The 19,794-nt window shown below is 35.3% G+C and overlaps 1 protein-coding gene across 2 annotated transcripts in view; it reads right to left on the bottom strand.

Moving 5' to 3' along the window:
- The window catches only part of LOC143236760 (acyl-CoA-binding domain-containing protein 5-like), a 44,673-nt gene that overhangs the window by 12,059 nt on the left and 12,820 nt on the right, over positions 1-19,794 (bottom strand). Inside the window, exons 3-7 of one of the 2 annotated variants that reach the window (XM_076475267.1) lie at positions 18,309-18,381; positions 17,709-17,756; positions 8,103-8,259; positions 6,808-6,906; positions 3,022-3,125 (exon numbers count right to left, since the gene is read on the bottom strand). In XM_076475267.1, the coding sequence (XP_076331382.1) occupies positions 3,022-3,125; positions 6,808-6,906; positions 8,103-8,259; positions 17,709-17,756; positions 18,309-18,381 (481 nt within the window). The remainder of the gene's footprint in view (positions 1-3,021; positions 3,126-6,807; positions 6,907-8,102; positions 8,260-17,708; positions 17,757-18,308; positions 18,382-19,794) is intronic. The other variant, XM_076475268.1, reaches the window with a different exon arrangement.

The raw sequence follows: 19,794 nt of genomic DNA, 5'->3' as shown, positions 1-19,794 counted from the left end.
ATTGAGTATGAGGAGCAGATTTGACTGGAGAGGAAACCAAAAGTAACAAGTCATCTTGGTACAAATTAAGGCATCTAACATAAAGCAGTTGAACAAATGACCCAACTTCTTATATTTGTGGATTTTTCTTACATCTAAGCTATATTTGTCTATCTGCTGTGTCCCCTGTGGGGAATCAAACACTCCTGATTTTGAGATTTTAAGGCCAAAAATTTATCATTGTCCTACTGGGAGACCTGACTATTCAGAAGAAAGGACAAGAAGCCAAGGCCAGGCCAAGTGGTAGAGCTCAAAACTCATAAACATGACCCTGGTAAAGAAAACAGAAGAAATGTTAGGATGCATAAGGGAATGCATAGATAGGCAACCGACATGTTAACCTTTGTCATCAACAAGTTAGGAGTGACAAACCAAATGAAGGATTAAGTAAGACTCCATCAGGAATTTGGGCATGATCAGAAAACAGTTCAGGGATCTTAAAATCTAAAACCATCCTCCAATCTCCTGTCTTTTTTAGTATTATGAACAGATAGGAGTAATACCCCAGGTACGAAGGTACTCCAAGTTCCATGGCTTATTTCTGAAGTAAATTCCAAACTGCTTCCTGTAATAACTGGGTGGAAAGCAATGAGGAAGAGAAATGAAAGTGAAGAGCCAGACACTCTGAAAAAAAAATGTAGGACACAGTGTCCAGATATGGTCAAAGTGGGACTGAGTCACAGGTGCCATAATCCTTGACAAACCAACTACAGGTTGGAAACAGTGGGAAAAGGTAAGGATAAACAGGAAACTAATAAGCATAATGAATTATTCAAATGAGTGGATTCATTTCTGATATCATGACTCAGGAAAATACCCAAACACTTCTTTACACTATCTGAAAACCACTCAGGATAAAACTGATTTGCCTGAACCAATAAGTGCATAGTTGATTCTGTACATAGTATTATGAAGAACATAAATCTGATACAGGACAATTGAGGTTGTGAAAAGGGGCACTGATACTTTAGGGTTAAACCCCACAATGTAACAAGAGATTCCAACTGTTTGAAATGAGGAGAAGGAAAAGAAGATACATGAAAAGCATAAACACAATTTTTAGATGTATGAGGCAGACTAACCCCAGACCAAAGTTGATCCTCAAAACTGTTGGGCATGAACCCCACCATTAGGTGAGGGATGGAACACTTAATATTGGCCCATAGATTCTTCACTAAGGAGAGAAGGTTTGGAATCACAGGAAACAGGAGATAAGAGTAAGACAGCACACACCTGATTAATTGATTCCACAAAAGGTGATGGAGATCTGAGTAAAATCCCCAATATCACACATGACTAGGAAGTATATTCAGAGAGGGAGGGAAAAGGCTGTCAAAATTCTCATCCTTCCTATCATGTATCCCAGGAGAAGGTATGACAGGAATTTCCTCATGTGATTTTACAAGTGTGGCCATTTTGCATAGAATAATTGCAGTCACATCTTCAACGATAATTAAGGACTGAACTTGGTAATAGTGGTTTGGCAGCAGAAACAGCTTTGGTAGTTGTAATTACCTGTAACTGTAAGTGCATAGTGACAATTCCAAACTTGAAGAAAAAGAAATTGAAAAAAAAGCTAGAAAAGCATCTTTTCACAATTCAAAAAACACAAAGAATTAAAGAAATAGAGATAAACTAAGTTTGTAGTATAAAGAAAAACATCAATTTGCAAGCAAAAACAAGCATATCTGTATAGTGTTAATACCAAATGAGAAGTGATTATCAAGTGCAAATGTGCAGAGGGCACTGTTTATGATAGGGGTAGTGCCATGGCCCTTATTTGTGGAGAGCTGCTAAATAATTAATTACACGTGAATATGTGGAAGTCAGAGGTGGAAGGCTAGTGGTGAGAGTTGAATATTTGGGCCAATATAGGGCAGCACTAATCATGAAAAGCTATTTTGTGAGGAGTGGTAAGATATCAGAAAGCACTCTTAGTTTGATCATTGAATAGTCAACATATTGCAGGTTTATACATTTGCTTTTACAGATAATAATAATGCTTCAGACAACAGTTGGCTTAAATATTTGTATGATAAATTTTTAAAAAATTGAAAGAAAAAATTATTTGAAAAAGAATTTAAATTAAATTTCACATGTTTTGGAAACATTAGAAACTTACTGTTGAGAAGTTAGTGTTTTTTAGTGAAACTATGTTACTTACTGTATTTCATACAAAACTTTAAAATTGTTTGTAGTTTATGTAACCCTCAAAATGTCATACATAACTTTCAAATCAAAACACAACACATTAATTTCAAGGGCATTTCATAAAGTATTGGAGCAGTATTAAGGTGTACATAAAGAAAAATGTTGCATCTCATCCTATAAATGAACATCTCAGTCATGCATCCACACTTCAAAATCAGATTGTGATACACAAAAGTTAGTTTTTGTAGTATCTTAACTACTGTAACCAAACTTTAAATAATAGGTAAATAATGGAACAATGCTAAGGATACCAACATTTTTTAACTTCATCCAACCTATTGCCATCAGATACATAACAGAATAAAATTAAGACTTGTAAACAATCACAAGTTGCCATTAATGAGTGAATGAATCTACTAACAGTTATTCAAATTACTGGGTGTTTATGAAGTTGTGGTTAACAATTCAAATTGTCACATAATAATTATAATAGTAATGTATATATGTGGCAATTAAAGCATACAAAAAAAATAATTTATTAAAAAAGTTGTGATGCAGGTTATATTTACTTCCAAGACTATCCTTTATTCATAAAAGTTCCTCACTGAATTATACTAGATATTATATATCTTCAAATTAATTTCTATTTTACATGTTTAACAACATATTACACCAACAGAAACAAGTTCAGTTCTAATGATGCACTAAACAAATACATCCATATAGTTCAGTTTTTAAAACAAAAAATGTTAAACTGTATGAAAATATACATTAAAACATAGGTGTTTCAAAGGAAGATGTAGAGGAAACTTAACCTGATATTAAAATTACCTCTTGCACTTGGCCGTAAGTATCAGAGAATTCATCCACTTCACTGTCAGAAGCATCACTCTCACTCAATCCATTAATATTTTCTGGTCCACTGATTCCTTGTTCTGGGTTTAAAATTAAATAAAACATGACTAATACTGCCTTGACTAAACTCTACAACCAAAAACAGCTGACATTAAATAACTCTTGTGAAAAAGTAAAAAATATGTTGGTACCAGTGTGCAAGTCACACCTGCCTTCAAAAACAAAATGTTTAATGAAGTAAGTTCTCATGAAATTTTAAAGTATTGTTATATATTAGCTGAACTTGCATATAAACATGTATAGTGGTCGTATGTCAACTTAACATACATACAAACGTTGCCCTTAAAAACAAACTCCTTTGCCACTAAGATCTGAAAGTTTTCAAACTCAAAACACTGTCATGATTCTTAATTCTTAAAGAAATAAAAAGTATACTCTTAGCATCTTCCTTAATAAATGGATTCAATGACCAATTTGAACATGTAAAAAGCATCTTAACACAGAATGTATCTCAAAAATAAATACATCATTACAAAGAAAGGCAAAAGTATTTATAAAAATACTGTCTCGTTTCCTTATTATTTTGTACTGAATTCAAGCAAGAACTAAAGATGACATTCAGAGCAATAAATTAATAAAATTTACTTCTTTTATATCCTGAAACCTTGAAACTGTAGCATGAAAGGCTAGAACCAACTCTTTCAATATCAACAAGTAATAACACTCTGACTACACACTAAGCAGAAAAGGATTACCTACCAAAGTGTAACTTAATACTTCATAAAGTGATTTCACATTCTGGTCACATTAACAAAAAAATACTATACCTGCATTTTCATTAAGGGTTAGCCACTTTGTCCTCATAATACTAAAATCAATTACACACATACTCATTTGAAATTACTAAAATTTAGAACTCACTTATCTTTTCTTTTATATAATTTTATCTGAACTTTTCCTAGTATGCTGTAACAATACCTAAAAACCCATTTTTAATTTTAAACTTGCAATTGGACAGCATATAATGTATAATTAAAGTTTTGTGTATACACTTTTCTATTTCTTTTGGCTAATGAACAGTTCTGTCAAAGTATTTCATAGTGTTTTTTTTTTAACATTAATTCACAATAATTCTATTTCTAGCATTTAAAGGTATATAGCTAATTCATTACTATAAACTCTGTCAATATACACCAAAACAAGTTATACCCAATTATTACACTCATGCTTCTGTTTCCTCTAATACAGGAATTAAGTCAATTTTTTATAATTTTAAAATTCAAATGAAACTGCACAGAGATAATAAGAAGTCAAATTTCTATATAAATTAAAATTCATAACTCATATTTGAAGAATTTACCAAGGTTTAAATTCTGCTATTCAAAGGGGCAGCCCAACTGATCCTTTCATAGCTTTCTTTTTCGTTTCCTTTAGCTCATGTTTAACTAACTTTTAGGTATGTTAACCTCAAAAAATAAGGTATGTCCAAAGAAAAAAAAAGTTGCATATACGACCTGGAAATAAATTGGACAGACTGAAATCAGTAAGACATGAGAGACCATGATATGTAACCAAAATAAAAATCCTTAATGTTGGCTAACTCAGAAACCTGATGGAGATCATAAAACATTCACAATTTCTCACTGATTTGTGGACAAATTAAATTTAATTGATGAGTACACATTTCATTTTTGAGAAATCAGTGTACATATATAATGCCCAACTTACCTGAGCTAAATTAATTTTTTTTTCACTGTTTCATACTTATTTTAAAACATTACTTTTAAATTTCTAAACACTTCATAGTTATTACAGTTTAGGTGCATTAATATAACTTTAAACCCTCATTCACTTCTTTCACTCAACCAAAATTTAATTAGTTTATGTCAACACAAATAAAACTTTTCAGTCTATTATATTACAGCAGTAACATTTTTTACTCTGACTAGCTGTGTTAACTTAGATAACTATACAAAAAATATTTAGTTGCAGGAAAACAAGATGTTAAATGTTAGTTAACAGCTGCAAAATTATTTCCCAAAAACCTGTACCTAGTTAATATCATACAGATTTAATTTTTACACATAAACAATACAAGAACATAATATCATGTGGAACAGTAATAAAAACTGGACATTATAATCCATGAAACATTGAATAATGAAGCTAAATACACATTTACTGATGATACAGAAAGAAACACCTATGAAATAAATCTAGTTTCATGAACAATTTACTGTATTTGAAGCAATAACTTCAAATAATATAGAGCACAAATGTATGTTGCTGACACAAGTTTCACAAAAGGGGACAATATAAAACTCAAATTAATTACATGCTAGTAAGAAAGACAGATAGGAAAACTGTTATGGACTGCAAAGTGATTCCAGAAAAGCAGTGACCCAACTTAGACTGTTGGGTGCAGACATGAGAACAGGGAAGAAACAAGTTTTCCAAATACAAAAATGAAGTAGCAAAACTAACAGGGCATATACAGTGGAGAGACAATAGATCTGGGAAGAGCTTAATGGGAAAAAGTAAATAAGAAATGGTGCAAGATAAAAGCAATACTGGTGAAAGCAGCAACTAAAGTTTGTGGTGTCATGAAAGCCTCAACTGGGAGAGCCATGATGGTGGAATGAATAAGTGCAACAGGCAATAAAACGAGAGAATGCTCCTTAAAGTAATAACAAGTAAAGATAGTGAATATGCAAAAACAAGATGTGCAAAATGCAAAACAAAAGCATGGAAAAGTAGTTACCAAAATAAAGATCAAAGCTTGAAAAGTGATATGAAAATCTAGGAACACCACAAAGAGGGGGAAGCAATATATAGCATGAAATAAATATAAAAGTTTGTTTGTTTTTGGAATTTCGCACAAAGCTACTCGAGGGCTATCTGTGTTAGCCGCCCCTAATTTAGCAGTGTAAGACTAGAGGGAAGGCAGCTAGTCATCACCACCCACCGCCAACTCTTGGGCTACTCTTTAATCAACGAATAGTGGGATTGACCGTCACATTATAACGCCCCCACGGCTGGGAGGGCGAGCATGTTTGGTGCGACTCGGGCGCGAACTCGAAATATAAAAGAATAAACAAGGTTGTATTCAAGTTGATGAAAAGGATATTAAGAAAAGATAGAAAGAGTATTACAAAAAAACTGATAAATGTAGAATTTGACAAAGGGATTTTGGAAGAAATAGCAATCAAAGAAGGTCCAGTGGAAGAATTCAGAAGATTAGAAGTGAAGAGAGTTATTGACAAAATTAAACTTGAAAAAACGTGTGGTAGTGGAAGTGATAAATGCACTAGATGGGTATGGCAACTTCTGCAGGAAATATAGAAAGAGAAAATACCATGAAATGTGGAAAAACTCACTGTTTCTTATATATAGATAAACAAAAAACATATTAAACTGTGAAAATTACAGAGGGATTAAGCTAACTTAACATTTTCAAAGTGTTTGAAATGGATGTATAATATAGGCTAAGAGAAATTATATAGACTGATGAAATGAAGTGCACTTTTACATTGAGGGAGGCAACAGTGAATACTATATCGGGTAAAAAATTGTCTTCAATATGCCTTCACATTTCATATCAGCACGTTTGATATTCCATACCTTATTCATAACACTAGAAAAAAATCTGGAATTTTGGCTCTCCCTGTATTTTTTTTTTTTTTCTGAACAAAAAGTCCTTGTAATGATCCCTGATAACAGGAGAACAAAAACTTTGTATTTAGTTTAACACTGATAACTCACCATCAAGAAGATGTTTAGGTGATATATCAGCATCAAGTTTGGGCATGCCTTTTTCTTGTATACGCTTCAACAAATGGGCAGCATTTCTCACTGGACTTGCTAATTTTAACATAAAATAAAAACTACATACAGTTACAATATACGTTAACAAGAAGCTTCATAAAAAACATATTTCAGGTTAAGCTTGTGTTTAAAGAAATAACAGTTTATACAGAAAGGTTAAACAAAACAGGAAATAAGTAGAAGTTTAAAATGCATTATCATCTCATAATATAAAATCATATAGTCATTAATTTTAGGTACAATACTTTTTGCCACTTTTCTTCTATATAAATGTATGCTAGTATGTTTGTTTTTCATCATTTACAAAAATTAGCACTTTATTTACTTTATTCATATTGGTCAGTTATTGTAATTTAAAAAGTTAATTAATTGTCAGGTTCATTACTAAATTATTCTCATAAGACTTAGATAGCTGGATTAATGATTCAAAAACAGTAATAACTGCAAACATTAATTTCAATTATTTTAATACATTATAATGTAATCAAAATTTCAATTATTTTATACTATACTACTAAATAACTGATACTCATAGGTAATAATATTATATTGATTTATCAAGTTAACTTGCCAAGTTCTATCTGCTACTAATCCAGTTGTTTAATATCTAGCAAAACCAGTGTTGTAAGAAAATAAAATTCATATTTTAGAGTTGTACATTTTTCTAAATGATAGATTATAAATAAATAAATAAAAACAAAATAAAGAACTAAACCTATCTCACCTCACTGCACTGACTGAGCACGCTCAGTTAACACTTCCTGATCACCCTGTATATAATTCCTAGACTCTTTGATGAAATTACATTAGACAGAATTACCCACAATATTTAAAATAACTATGCATTGTAAGTTCATTATCTTAGATGTATGGTGTGCCTTTTTTAAAATTTTAAATGTGGCTTTAATTTTACTAAACTTATGGTTTTTATCAAAAAACAAAACTAAAATCAATTAATTTACAAAAATATTGTAAATTTTAAAAAATCAACTTTAATTTCCAATTAATTTTCCAAACAATAAAACTTACAAAGAACGAAAGTCAGTTTATAATAACTATTATTCTTACACATCACTGTAGGGTCACTTGCTAAACTTCCTTAAGTGAACAATTTATATGAGGTATGCAACTAATGTAGTTGCAGCAGTGAAATGTGGTCATGTTAAATGTTAGGTAAGAAGTTGAATGTTAAGGACACATTAACTAGCATGGGAAAAAAAGAGGAAAATTACTTGAAGAACTATTTATTTCCAGTTCATTCTCTGAATCTTTGTCACCATTAAGATGAGGAATTGAGTTTGACTTCTTTAGTGGAACACTCTCACACACAGGTCCTATTAGGTCCATAAACTCTGCAACACTGTCAGAGAATGACATTGTTTCTATGATCTAAACAAAATAAGAAACCATACCAACTTATTAATAGAAAAATAATATGAAGATATTGGTTTTCTGTATAATAAAAAAAAAACTCAGTGCATTAGACCTACTTAATTTTCCTTATCAGACAAACAAATTGTGATTTTAATTTAAAGATCTGAAGATCAACATTGCCAACTCAAACATAAATATGCATTCTGCTTAATTACACAAAAGAATATGACTTAACACTGTGACAAGCTTTAGAATAACTGGTTGGCATATAAAGATATGAACTGTTTTAAGATGAAATGTCCAAGCAATGCAGTCAAGGAATGACATATTCATAATTAAGATCACATTTTCATTTGGCCATTTTAGCAAAATACACTATAGTATACTGTAAATAAAACTGTGTGTATGGAAGTAAAATCACATTATTAAATAGTATTACACAAGATAAAACTTAACATTTTCTCACATTAAAAATGTTTTTTTAATAGATACTTCATTCATTTTACCCTAAACCTATCTTGAGACTGAACTGCCCCCTAAGCATTGTAACAAATGTTTCACTAATAGTACACCCATCATTTATACTCCATCAGTTTTGATCCATTTCAATCCATGTTGATCATGTAACTACCTTCCACCAACCATACAATGTCATCTATTCTAGAACAATACTTACTTCTGACAATTGGCAGGTAAAAACCAGAAATACTAGCATATCAGTGGGTAGGAAGATATTTATTAGAAATATATTTTCAGTGCTAAAGTGGATGGGCTGGTAAGGATGCTTCAACATCCAGTCAAATGGAAAGCAAATGCACTGAACAGAACAAGTGTGCACAAATATGAAAAGAAAGTACACTTGGAAGGTGTAGCACAGCTTCTGGAACAGATATACTCTTTGTTTGCCCAGTAATTAAACAGGAACAAAAAAGAAGGTAGTACTGAATTGACAGGCAGCTATGCATTCAGAAAAGACTGAATCAGTAGAAAAGTGCTGTATAACCATGACTTGAAACAACACAGCACTAACAAACATGAAAACTGTGAAACATATCTAACCAGGCAACATCTGCCAACAGGTGTATCTCAAAATGCATGTATCAAACTAAAAATATATAGAAAAAGTAGTATTTTGACTTACCCCAGTCAAAAGGTGAATAAACACATATAGATCTCCATGTAACATGAAGATGTTATCTGACCAAGAAATACAGAACCAGGTTGTGCAAATGCTGAGGAATAAATTTAGTGAGAGTTGTCCACATCCCAAATTGAACAATCTCCTCCAAAGGTTGGCAAAAGAGAGCAGCTAAAAGACACAGTTAGATGACAAAGTGGATGTGAAAAAACATATGAAACATACGAGTTGACAAACTCAATCCATGAGCCCAACAGGGGATAGATCAGGTAGCCCAGAGGGAATCCTTGAAAAAAATAAACCACAATGATAATGTTAAAGGAAACAGTAAGAGCAACATAAAACCTCAGGGAAAAAACCAGAGAAAGAAGACTGGCTGAAACTGAACAGGAGTATGGGCAGGAAATGGAAAGAAAAGAAATAAATGACAAAGCCATACCAAACGTATTCTCAAGCCACCAAGCAAGGTTGGCCCTGATCCAAGGAGGAAAGGGTAATAAAATGGACCAAGAAATAATGATAGAAATTCCACTGGTCAAGAAGTATCCAGTAAAGGGAGCAAATGTGAGCTTCACCCAAGGGGATGAGAGCATCCAGACAATCCTACATCCCCAAAAGAGAAGGAACCTTTCCACACTGTAAAAAGGAGAGGATAGGGCCATTGAGACTGCCTACTCCATATCCCTGAGTGACAGCAGAAAAGACTGGATCTTACAAAAGACGGGGAATTGAAGGAAAAAAAACCTCAATGTGATAAGATATTGAATGTGGTTAAGAATGGACTTCCCTACCAAATATGGAATGGGAAAAGGCAGGTAGAAGTCAGTTGTCAAAGAAATGAGAATCCAAAAACCTAATGAGTGAAACTGAAAAGCAAAAAAGTGCACCACTCAACAAAACATAAGAAGACAAAAAAAAGAATGAATGGCAGTGCCCAAAATCAGAAGACATGACCTTCATCACAACAGTTTGGTTATTTAGAATACCAGGGGTAAAAACCTAAACTGAGAGGTAGGAATCCATGGAGAAGTGAGGTGACTTCAGATAAGAATTCAATTGAGACAGGTCTCAAAGCTCCAACCATTCAAGGGAAAGAATTAAACGGGAATAAAACCCTGCTTGAGTGAGTATCACCAGTTTGACAGCCTCTAGATGTAGTAGGTATTGAATAGACTAGGCAAGACAACTGACTTCAAGGATGAGGGAAGTAGTTTTGGGAACTGGATGAGGTGGGAAGGAACTGAAATCAGAAACCTTCAGACAGAACCCAGAGAAATGCAATGTAGTGTATCTAAAAAGATGCATAAACTAAACATACTTAGACAAAATATTGTTTACTGATAAACAAACAAAACCAAGGAATTTGTAGAGTCTACAAAGTACATAAAAATAACAACCTTGCAAAACTAGGAAATTTGACCTAAAACAAAAAACAAAAAAAGCAACACCTAAAGTACAAAAACCACTAAAGAAACCGAGAAGATAAAAGATAAATCTTGAACTTAAAACTGTTCAAAGAACCAATAAGGCAAAGGACAAGAAAGTAAAACTTACCCTGAAAACCATGTGTGAAAAGTCAACCAGTTAACAACAACAAAACTTGACTCAAATGTAATCCCCAATTAGAGTTAACTGGTAGTAAAGAAAAAGGAACTGACAGACTAACATGAACAGTGAAAAGAAGCATAAATAAACCAACATACCCACAAAATTTGTTGAAGTTACAACTACCCAAGCAGTAACTATCATGCAAAACCCATACATATTCCCAAAAATTAAACAAAATCAAAGTAGTAAACAAACTAAATGCATATTTAAACTAAAGTAACTTACATGGTAAAAGAATTATAAAAATCTAACTACCCAAATACTGAGCAGTGAAGACATGACAGATTGAAATTATCACCTAATATATTGAGTCAATCCACAAAAGCTTAAATAAAATCACTAAATTATGCCTATTGGGAGTGAGGAATACACATTAAAAAACTTACCACAGATCTCATATGGAGGGACAGTAACAAATGGAAGGTACAGTAGAAATAAATTCCACTCAGTGCTTATATCCAAAAAAAATAGTAATATGAAAGGAAGAAATCATGGACATTTAAGCCTGGAGACTTACATCAAAACCAATGGGGACTGTTGTGGAAAATTTCATCATCCACCATAATAAATCTTGAATTCCTATGAACAAACTGGAATTCAGAAAATTATATATTTTGAAAACAAACAAGTAGAAACAATGAAAATCAAATACAAGAAGTCTAAACCTGAAGTTGAAACTGATATAAATTTGTGAATAACATTGGTTGGTTGATTTAGTGTTTTACAGCACAAAGCAGCTAGGCTATCTGCACCAAACATCCAGTAAAAATGTAAATATAAATTAAATGTAGTAAAATACATAAAAGGAAATGAAGGAAAAACAAAACAGCATTGAAAAACAGAAAGAGCATAAAACCAATGTTGTCATCTATCTACAATGTTAAGAGAGAAAGCAGAGTAAGAGAAGTTGTAAAGGACTTTCTCTAGCATAATGGTAATGATCATAACCCACCAGGAAGACTAACAGGTAAAGTACAAGAACCACCTTTAGTCACCTGTAGTTGGCCTTTCCAGTCCTGGTTCTGGGTTATGTGTCACAACAGCCATTATCAAAAGGTAAAGTAATAAAAACGTTTAAAGACATGTAGCAAAATCATAATAATAATAGCCAAATGTCCAGTAAAAAGGTAAAAGTAAAGTAAATGTAGTAAAATTCATAAAAGGAAATGAATGTAAAAACAAAACAGCAATTAAAAACATAAATGGCATAAAACCAATGTTGACATCCAGTTTACAAAGTTATAAAGGACTTTCTTTAGAATAATGGTAATGATCATAACCTGCCAGGAAGACTAAGAGGTAAGTACAAGAACCACCACCAGTCACCTAAAGTTGGCCTTTCCAGTACTGTTTCCGGGTTATGTGTCATTATGGCCAGTACCAAAAGGTAAAGTAATAAAAGTATTAAAAGACATGCAGCAAAATGTAATAACAACAACTCGCCAGGATGACTAATGGGTAGTTCAAATAGATAGTTCAAACAGCAGCATTAGTCACCTGAAGTTGGCCTTTCCAGTTCTGATGTCAAGTTATTTAATGTTATGGCCATTTTCCAAATTTCAAATCAAACTAGAGAGACTGAGACTCTTAAAGGGAACCACAAATAAAAAGGTGTAATGAATAAATATCAAACACTTAAATGACATTAAAAAACTAAAAACTTTATCAAGCTGGACAGTGTCACCATCACTAATAACACTGTCTAATATTACGGACAAACCTTGGGACAGAACACGTTTAAAATAATGCCGTCATTGAGAGTTGTAACAATGGCAAGAAAGTTAAATGTGGCTTATAGAAATTTGAGTGTTACATAGACTACACACTGGTGCATCAGTTCCAGATAAAAGAAAACGATGAGTTAGAAAACTGACCAATGCGTAGTCTAGTTAGAACAACTTCCTCCTTCCGAACCTTACGGAAGCTAGAAGGCCATAGCCCAATATAGGATTTTATTTGAAAAAGCTTGTTGTCACATTGCTCACTCCAAGTGGACTGCCAGCTGGCATGGAGCCGAGCCTTGAATACAAGACCATAGTCCATGTATGGAACAGGAACAGTGGTGACAGTGCCGGAGCAGATAGATTTAGCTTCCTTGTCTGCAAGCTCGTTCCCACAAATACCAACGTGGCCTGGTATCCAGAAAAATTGGATAGAAGTAGATGTCAATGAGAGATGGACCAATCGGTTATGAATATTAGCAAGAACTGGGTGTGAGCCAATGTGAAGTGATTCTAGGGCCAGTAGAGAACTAAGCGAGTCAGTATAAATAGTGCAGTTGGAGTACTGCTTAGCTTCCATATGATCCAGGGCAAGAGATATGGCATACAGTTCAGCAGTGAACACAGAAACTGTAGAGAGGATTCTGTGTGCAACCAAACCGCAACAATACATGGCAGAGCCCACAGACTTACCTGATTTGGAACCATCCTGGTATCCAGAAAAATTGGATAGAAGTAGATGTCAATGAGAAATGGACCAATCGGTTATGAATATTAGCAAGAACTGGGTGTGAGCCAATGTGAAGTGATTCTAGGGCCAGTAGAGAACTAAGCGAGACAGTATAAATAGTGCAGTTGGAGTACTGCTTAGCTTCCATATGATCCAGGGCAAGAGATATGGCATACAGTTCAGCAGTGAACACAGAAACTGTAGAGAGGATTCTGTGTGCAACTACCAAACCGCAACAATACATGGCAGAGCCCACAGACTTACCTGATTTGGAACCATCCTGGTATCCAGAAAAATTGGATAGAAATAGATGTCAATGAGAAATGGACCAATCGGTTATGAATATTAGCAAGAACTGGGTGTGAGCCAATGTGAAGTGATTCTAGGGCCAGTAGAGAACTAAGCGAGTCAGTATAAATAGTGCAGTTGGAGTACTGCTTAGCTTCCATATGATCCAGGGCAAGAGATATGGCATACAGTTCAGCAGCGAACACAGAAACTGTAGAGAGGATTCTGTGTGCAACCAAACCGCAACAATACATGGCAGAGCCCACAGACTTACCTGATTTGGAACCATCCTGGTATCCAGAAAAATTGGATAGAAGTAGATGTCAATGAGAAATGGACCAATCGGTTATGAATATTAGCAAGAACTGGGTGTGAGCCAATGTGAAGTGATTCTAGGGCCAGTAGAGAACTAAGCGAGTCAGTATAAATAGTGCAGTTGGAGTACTGCTTAGCTTCCATATGATCCAGGGCAAGAGATATGGCATACAGTTCAGCAGTGAACACAGAAACTGTAGAGAGGATTCTGTGTGCAACCACCAAACTGCAACAATACATGGCAGAGCCCACAGACTTACCTGATTTGGAACCATCCGTATAAATTGTAATGGAAAGATTGTTCAAAAGATGTTCAATAAATAAAAGACAGTATTTCCAATCGGAAGTATCTGCCTTTCTCAGATGACTTAAAGAAAGGTCACATTTGGGGACTGTAATAAGCCATGGTGAGATGGGCTGACCAGTGGATTCTGCAATATTATCCAAGGACAGACCCAATTCATCCAATTGCATCTGGATGCGAAGGCCAAAAGGAGCAATGGCAGATTATCTGTTCTGAAAAAGTATGGCCCAGTGAGGAAGGAAAACACATCCCCAGGTGGGATGCTTTGGTAAGGAACGAAGTTTCGAAGAATATAGTAAAAACAGTTACAAACGGCAAAGATGCAGAGGAGATTCATGAGATTCCATGTACAAGCTTTGAACTGAGGAGGTGCGGAAACCCCAGTGCAGAGTCGAAGTCCTTGGTGATGAATGGTGTCCAGCTTCTTTAAGGCCGAAGGTCTGGCAGAGCCATAGACCATTGATCCATAGTTGAGTTTCAATCAAATAAGAGCTTGATATATCTTTAACATAGAACATTACGGTAAAAGATAAGCCCCAAGAACTTGGTCTCAGGGACCACTGGCAGTGAAACTTCACCAATACGGAGTTCAGGATCAGAGTAAATACCCCGTTGGCAGCAAAAGTGCATGCAAACTGTTTTAGAGAGAGAGACATCAAAGCCGTTCGCAGTGGTCCACTTCAGTACACAACTGAAGGCAGTTTGTAGTTGCTGCTCAATGTATCTCATGCTCGACGACTGACACGAGATGTAAAAGTCGTCAACATAGAGCCCTTTTTCAACAGTGAGAGGGAGTTGTTCAGTGATGGCATTAATCTTTATACTGAAAAGTGTGACACACAGAACACAGCCCTGAGAGACCCCAAGTTCCTGTTGAAAAGTGTCGAACCCACATGAACTTGGAATCTCCTGTCAATTAAAAAATTTTTAATAAACATAGGTAAATGGCCATGTAACCCATATATATGGAGTTCTTGCAAAATCCCATACCTCCATGTTGTGTCATAAGCCTTCTCAATGTCAAAGAATATTGATACAAGATTTTGTCATTTGAGAAAGGCTTCTCTGATTGATGTTTCAAGTCGAATTAGGTGGGCCGTGGTGGAGTGCTGTCGTTGGAATCCACACTGGGTGGGCGAGAGGAGGTTGTTTGATTTGAGAAAACAAACAAGATGTGCATTAACCATCTTCTCTAAGGTCTTACAGAGACAGCTCTTCAAAGCAATTGGACAGTAGTTTGAAGGAATCTTGGGATCTTTCCCAGGCTTAGAGAAAGGTAAGATAATAGCCTAGCGCCAGGCATCAGGAAAAACATTCTCCTGCCAGATCTGGTTAAAAACAATTAGAAGAATATCAAGAGAAGCAGGAGAGAGTCAGTGCAGCATGTCATCGTGTACATCATCAGGTCCAACAAATGTACTGCCAGACCGATGAAGGGCCATTTTCAGCGTAAAGGGACAATTATAGTCAAAGAGACAGTCAGTTTGAAAGGAAAGAGGTGAACGCTCTGCCCGAGTCTTGATGGCCAAGAAGGTGGCGGAACAAGCAGAAGTGCTAGATACCCGGCAAAAGATTTCACCAAGAGTATTGGCGATGCTCCAGACATCAGCTACCTCTTAGCCATCAGAGAGTAAGATCGAGAGGGGTACAGAATTGTAGTGCCCACAGACCTTTCTAATCCTGTCCCATATGACCTTGAAACTGGTGGTAGAAGATATGCTAGTTGTGAACTTAATCCAAGATTCCTTCTGGCTTACCTACCTAGCATGTGCACGGGCCCGTTGGAAAACGATTCGGTTTGAAAGTATGGGATATCTACAGAAAGTATCCCAGGCCCGTTTTTGAGCCTTCCGTGCCATGTGGCAGACAGGATTCCACCACGGACGAGGATATCGTGGAAAACGTGTCGAGGTTTTAGGAATACACTGAGCAGCTGCTTGTATAATACAGTCAGTTACCGCTGCCACACAGTAGTCTATTGATGGCTGACTGACAATGGCAGGATCAAGTTCTGCGAGAGCAGTGAAAGTGGACCAGTCTGCCTGATCCAGCTTCCACTGGGGCACATGGGTAGGGTGGCATCGACCACGGCCGGTCTCTCACAAAATTATAAGAAAATGATCACTGCCTAATGGATTATTGTCAACCCTCCATGAAGAATGGGAGAATAATGGAGGAGAATAATAACCGAGAGATCAATAGTGGTAAAGGAAAGCAACCTCTCCTATCAATATCATCACTTCCCCAGAGTATATGAGGTCCATTAAAGTCCCCCAGGATTAAAAGGGGAGATGGCAACTATTCAATGAGAGCGTCAAGGTCTGATTGATCATAGGTCTCTCCAGGCAACAGGTAGAGAGAACAAACAGTGATGGTATGACCCAAGGAAACACGGACAGATACGGCTTCCAAGGGTGTGTTGAGTGACAAAGACAGGGTGGGCACATGCTGATCAACCAATAGTGCCACCCCTCTATGAACTCGTCCATCACACAGCCTGACATTTCTGTACAGAATGTAATGTTTTTCTGAAAGAGAATGTAATATAAGAAAATGAGATAAGTGTGTTACAGATGTTGAAGATTGCTGCTCAGAGTCTTCAAGATGTGGTCGTTTACCTATTAACTGTTTTTTCACTATTTTATTTAAATTTTTCGTAGGAGGATCCATAGGAAAAAAAGAAAATTTCAGTACCCACTGACCCCACCCACCAAGGTGCCCGATGAGGGGACGCACTACAATGTCATGCAAGGATATTGCAGCAACGCCACGGTTTAGTGAGCACTATACCCAAACACCAGCATCAGACACAATGTCCACAACACCCATTGAGAACTTCCAACACTGGTACTTGGTTGACTCTAGCCCAAGTGGACCAGCCGACTTACCCAAGGGGGGCCACCCAAAGGCTGACCATCTACAAGAATTCAAGGCCAGAGTGGTGTGTTAAGGTTGGACCCTCAACCACCAGGATCCTCTCCTCCCCTTCACAGGTCGCCACACACGACAATCACGTGGGTGGATGTTTAGATCCCAGAGGAGGTAACCAGAAAGAACAGAACCTTTCCTGGGAGATCCCCTCACTACGTACAGAAATCCACACCAAGGTGTGTGAATGAGAATAAAAAATTTGTAATCACCAAGAAGGAAGTTAAAGCACATATCTACCTACTAGATTAAAAATTGAGAAAGCAAGGATTGTTCTAAAATAGTAGAAGGAGCTAGCTGTGCTAGGAAAATCAGCTCAGTATGATTAGTGGAGGATTGTTACATGACCAGCACATGTTCTGAAATGGTGCAAACCTTGAGATATAAAAGACTAGTGCACCTGTTAGTGACAAAACGTTTAGTAATGCTTACCAGGCAGTCCAAGATTGAGGTAGCTTTAGGTGAGAGGAGGCAAGATAACTGTGGAAAAAATCTTTTTAACTTTACTAAGCACCTGTAAAATATATTCTTACAAAAATCTATGTTGAGTTTTATGCAAACTACTGGTACACAGGTACATTTTCACACAGAACTAAAATTTAAATTTAGTAACAGAACAAAGGACAATTTTCTGATATGTTTAGTAAAATACACTGTAGTAGAACATCAAAAATAACACTTTATTCATATGTAAATTTAAAATACAATTTATTAAATTACACTTTATATAAGATATTTTTAATCTCCTTTTTTTACTGCCATTAGAATATGTACCCCCCTAGAGTGCAGCTTTTCAAGGAATTCTGTACAACCCTAAAGTTTTCTGTAACATACAATTAATGAATGACTACAACATGTCTATTTGATTTTTATCATGTATCTGAAATACACCTGGTACTGGGAGAGTTGTATATCCATAAATATAGCAGCAAAGAAAACATTTTACAAAATCTAAAACTTACAAACACTGTATAAAGAAACAGGTTATAAACATAATATCAAATTTATAAAGATAAGTCGAAGGAGGTTTACCTTTTTCAGCTCTCCCACATAGTTCTCCATTGCCTCCTCTCTAGGCATTTCTCCCAAAGCATTCCAGGCATCCCTAAACAGTTCATATTATGTGTCAGTAATCATGCAGACTTCACTCAATGACAGTTTTACTGTGCATATAGATTGTGCATATTTCAGGTGGCCAAGAATATTATCTAAGAACCTTTCCTGCCTCATTCGTTTTTGGATTACAGTAGCTGATATTATGGATACACTATAGCAACAAGTAAAGCGACAGCAAAATTTAATCCACTGTTTAATGGACATACTTTTTTAGGTTCAGGCAATATAATTTTCTCCAAATTTACAAAAGTTATGTTTTAGTTTGTTAATTGTTTTTTCAACCTCTTACTTTCACAAGAATCTTCCTTATGAGAGTGGAGGAGTGGTCAGTTGTGTTCTTGCTTTTCTTAACTAGTTAATAAAGTTTGACAATACTACATTTGATAGCTTGGAGATTGTATTTCTTAAGATGATTAAAGTATCTGTTGTAAATGTTTTTTTCTCTGCTCTTTAAGAAGTGGTATTGTTGATGGTACATTTCACAGAGTATTACTTTAATGCATCAAAATGTTTAAGGTATGGGTGTTAAAAGGTTTCTTTTTCTCTTTTGTAGAGAGTTTGCATGATTTTACATGTAGGTTTTTAGTATTTGAGCCAAACAGCATGGCACGCACAAGTGAGATTCCCAAAATTCAGGCATAGTTAGGACTGCTGACTAAGGATGTTGCAATTACTAGAAACTAGCTATAGATGTGGTAAATACTAAATATGGAAGTTCAGTACCTCATATGCTTTATAGAACACAAGGAATTACACAAAGTATGTACAAGGAATTATCTTCTGTATAATTTCTTAAACTTATGAGCCACGACAATAATATCTTCATATGAGCCCATCTGAATTATTTCATGCCTTTTGTTCTAAAACAGCAGGCCGATTTAATATTCTATTACCTTTTTAATGCATGAGTGAATAATCAAATATCAAAAGTATGATATGGATTTAATTAATCAGATGATCTGTGAAAGCTCTAGAATGCAAAAGAAATATTTAACTGGTTACAAGTCTGTTCCAGTATGACAAATAATAAGAAAAATTTTAAACTGTGACACCCATGTTACAGACCAAAGAATGAGGAACCATTCACGAGTACCTACTAACTATGTAACTACTCTCAGCCAGCTCTCAGTTAGACTCTTTTACAGTTGAAAGTTTGAAGCAGCCTACAAGAATTGGAGCTTTGGACCTGCAGCTCAGTCTGATTATACTTGCAGTTTGTTGGTTACATTCCTAGAGAAGCAAGATAATTAAGACAGTAAGCATTACAATTCTTTATATTCCTGGATTTTAACAATGTTGTGTATGATGAGATGGTGAAAATGTGTGTCTGTAGTGAGATGTCTTGAATACTGGGTATTACACATTTTTTCTGTTCGAAAAGGGTTTTTGAGAGTACTACATT

Source organism: Tachypleus tridentatus, chromosome 13 (assembly GCF_004210375.1).
Source record: "Tachypleus tridentatus isolate NWPU-2018 chromosome 13, ASM421037v1, whole genome shotgun sequence".
Classification (NCBI taxonomy): domain Eukaryota; kingdom Metazoa; phylum Arthropoda; class Merostomata; order Xiphosura; family Limulidae; genus Tachypleus; species Tachypleus tridentatus.
This window is presented reverse-complemented; position numbering and strand designations above follow the sequence as displayed.